Genomic DNA, 1,601 nt, shown 5'->3' with positions numbered 1-1,601 from the left:
AAATATATATATATATATATATATGGGAAAAACAATGATCCACCCATAGGAGGGACCCTCAATAGAGAAAACTCTGCCAGGTGCGGTGGTTCACACCTGTCATCCCAGCACCTCGGGAAGCTGAGGTAGGAGGATCATGTGAGGCCAAGAGTTGGAGACCAGCCTGGGCAACATAGTGAGACACCATCTATACAAAATACAAAAATTAGTCGGGCGTAGTGGTGCACACCTATAATCCCAGCTACTTGGAGGCTGAAGGGGGAGGATTGCTGGAGACCGGGAGTTGGAGGCTATAATGAGCTGAGCCGGCACCACTGCACTCCAGGCTGGGTGATAGAGCGAGACTCTGTCTCTAAATAAAGAAAAGAAAAGAAAATTTCAGCACTGTAGTTTGGAGTGGGGCTTCTGGGAGCTGTCAGATTATTCTGGAAGGCAGGCAGCTACCTAGTTCCACTGGATGGGACAGGCAGGGCTTGGGTCCGGCAGCTCTGAGGTGACTTTGTAAAGAGCCTGGTGTGTCGTCCCCACCCTACTTACCCCCAGCCCCCACTCACCAGCACTGTGAGCCTTATAACCTGCAACAGAATCCCCAAAAGGCTGGATCTGACTGGAGGAACGGCCTCCATGTCTGGCCTCCCACTCCTCCTCCGGCTGGGAAAAGCAGGGTGACCTCACAGATGCCACAGGGTGGGGGCCAAGTTACCATGGGGACCCGATTGCCACAAGAGATTCCCCACCTTTACCTGGCTCCTGCCACTCCACTGCTTCCTCTGAAACCTCAGTCCACGTCTGGCCCCAACAAGGCCAAGGAGGTCTTAGAGCAAAGCTTTCTTCAGGTCAGATTTTCCCAGATCTTGGAACAGGAATCAAGTGCTGCCTAGGAATGGGGTTCATGCCTGTAATCCCAGTGCTTTGGGAGGCCAAGGTAAGAGGATCGCTTGAGGCCAGGAGTTTGAGACCAGCGTGGGCAACATAGCAAGTCCCTGTCTCTACAAAGAAACAAAAAAATGAGCCAGTCATCGTGATGCACACCTGTAGTCCCAACTACACAGGAGGCTAAAGTGGGAGAATTGCTTGAACCCAGGATATAGAGGTTGCAGTGAGCCCGGATCACTCCAGCCTGGATGACAGAGCAAAACCCTATCTCTAAACAAAGAAAAAAAATTGAAGTGCAAGGAGTTTATTTGGGGAGTGGACCCTGCAAGCATCCATAGGAAGTCAGAAAGTGAGGCAAGTGGCCAGGCGCGGTGGCTCACGCCTGTAATTCCAGCACTTTGGGAGGCAAAGGTGGGTGGATCACGAGGTCAGAAGTTCGAAACCAGCCTGACCAACATGGGGAAACCCCGTTCCTACTAAAAATACAAAAAACAAATTAGCCAGGCGTGGTGGTGTGCGCCTGTAATCCCAGCTGCTCAGGAGGCTGAGGTAGGAGGTTTTTGGAACCTGGAAGGTGGAGGTTGCAGTGAGCTGAGATCATGCCACTGCACTCCAGCCTGGGTGACAGAGCAAGACTCTGAGGAAAGAAAGAGAGAGAGAGGGAGGGAGGAGGGAGGGAGGAAAGGACAGATGAGTTCATGAGAAGGGTTTGGGTTCAGACAACT

The 1,601-nt window shown here is 51.9% G+C and overlaps 1 protein-coding gene across 1 annotated transcript in view; it reads right to left on the bottom strand.

Annotated features, from left to right (window-relative positions):
• Positions 1–656, bottom strand: part of WBSCR28 (Williams-Beuren syndrome chromosome region 28) — a 14,918-nt gene extending 14,262 nt beyond the window's left edge. The window contains exon 1 of the mRNA XM_011976348.1: positions 555–656. Coding sequence (XP_011831738.1) covers positions 555–626 — 72 coding nt within the window. The 5' untranslated portion in view covers positions 627–656. The remainder of the gene's footprint in view (positions 1–554) is intronic.
• Between the last annotated feature and the right edge of the window lie 945 nt (positions 657–1,601).

The sequence above is a fragment of the Mandrillus leucophaeus genome, unplaced genomic scaffold, assembly GCF_000951045.1.
Source record: "Mandrillus leucophaeus isolate KB7577 unplaced genomic scaffold, Mleu.le_1.0 Scaffold164, whole genome shotgun sequence".
In the NCBI taxonomy this organism is placed as follows: domain Eukaryota; kingdom Metazoa; phylum Chordata; class Mammalia; order Primates; family Cercopithecidae; genus Mandrillus; species Mandrillus leucophaeus.
The sequence above is the reverse complement of the archived record's forward strand: the minus strand, read 5'-3'. Positions and strand labels throughout refer to the sequence as shown.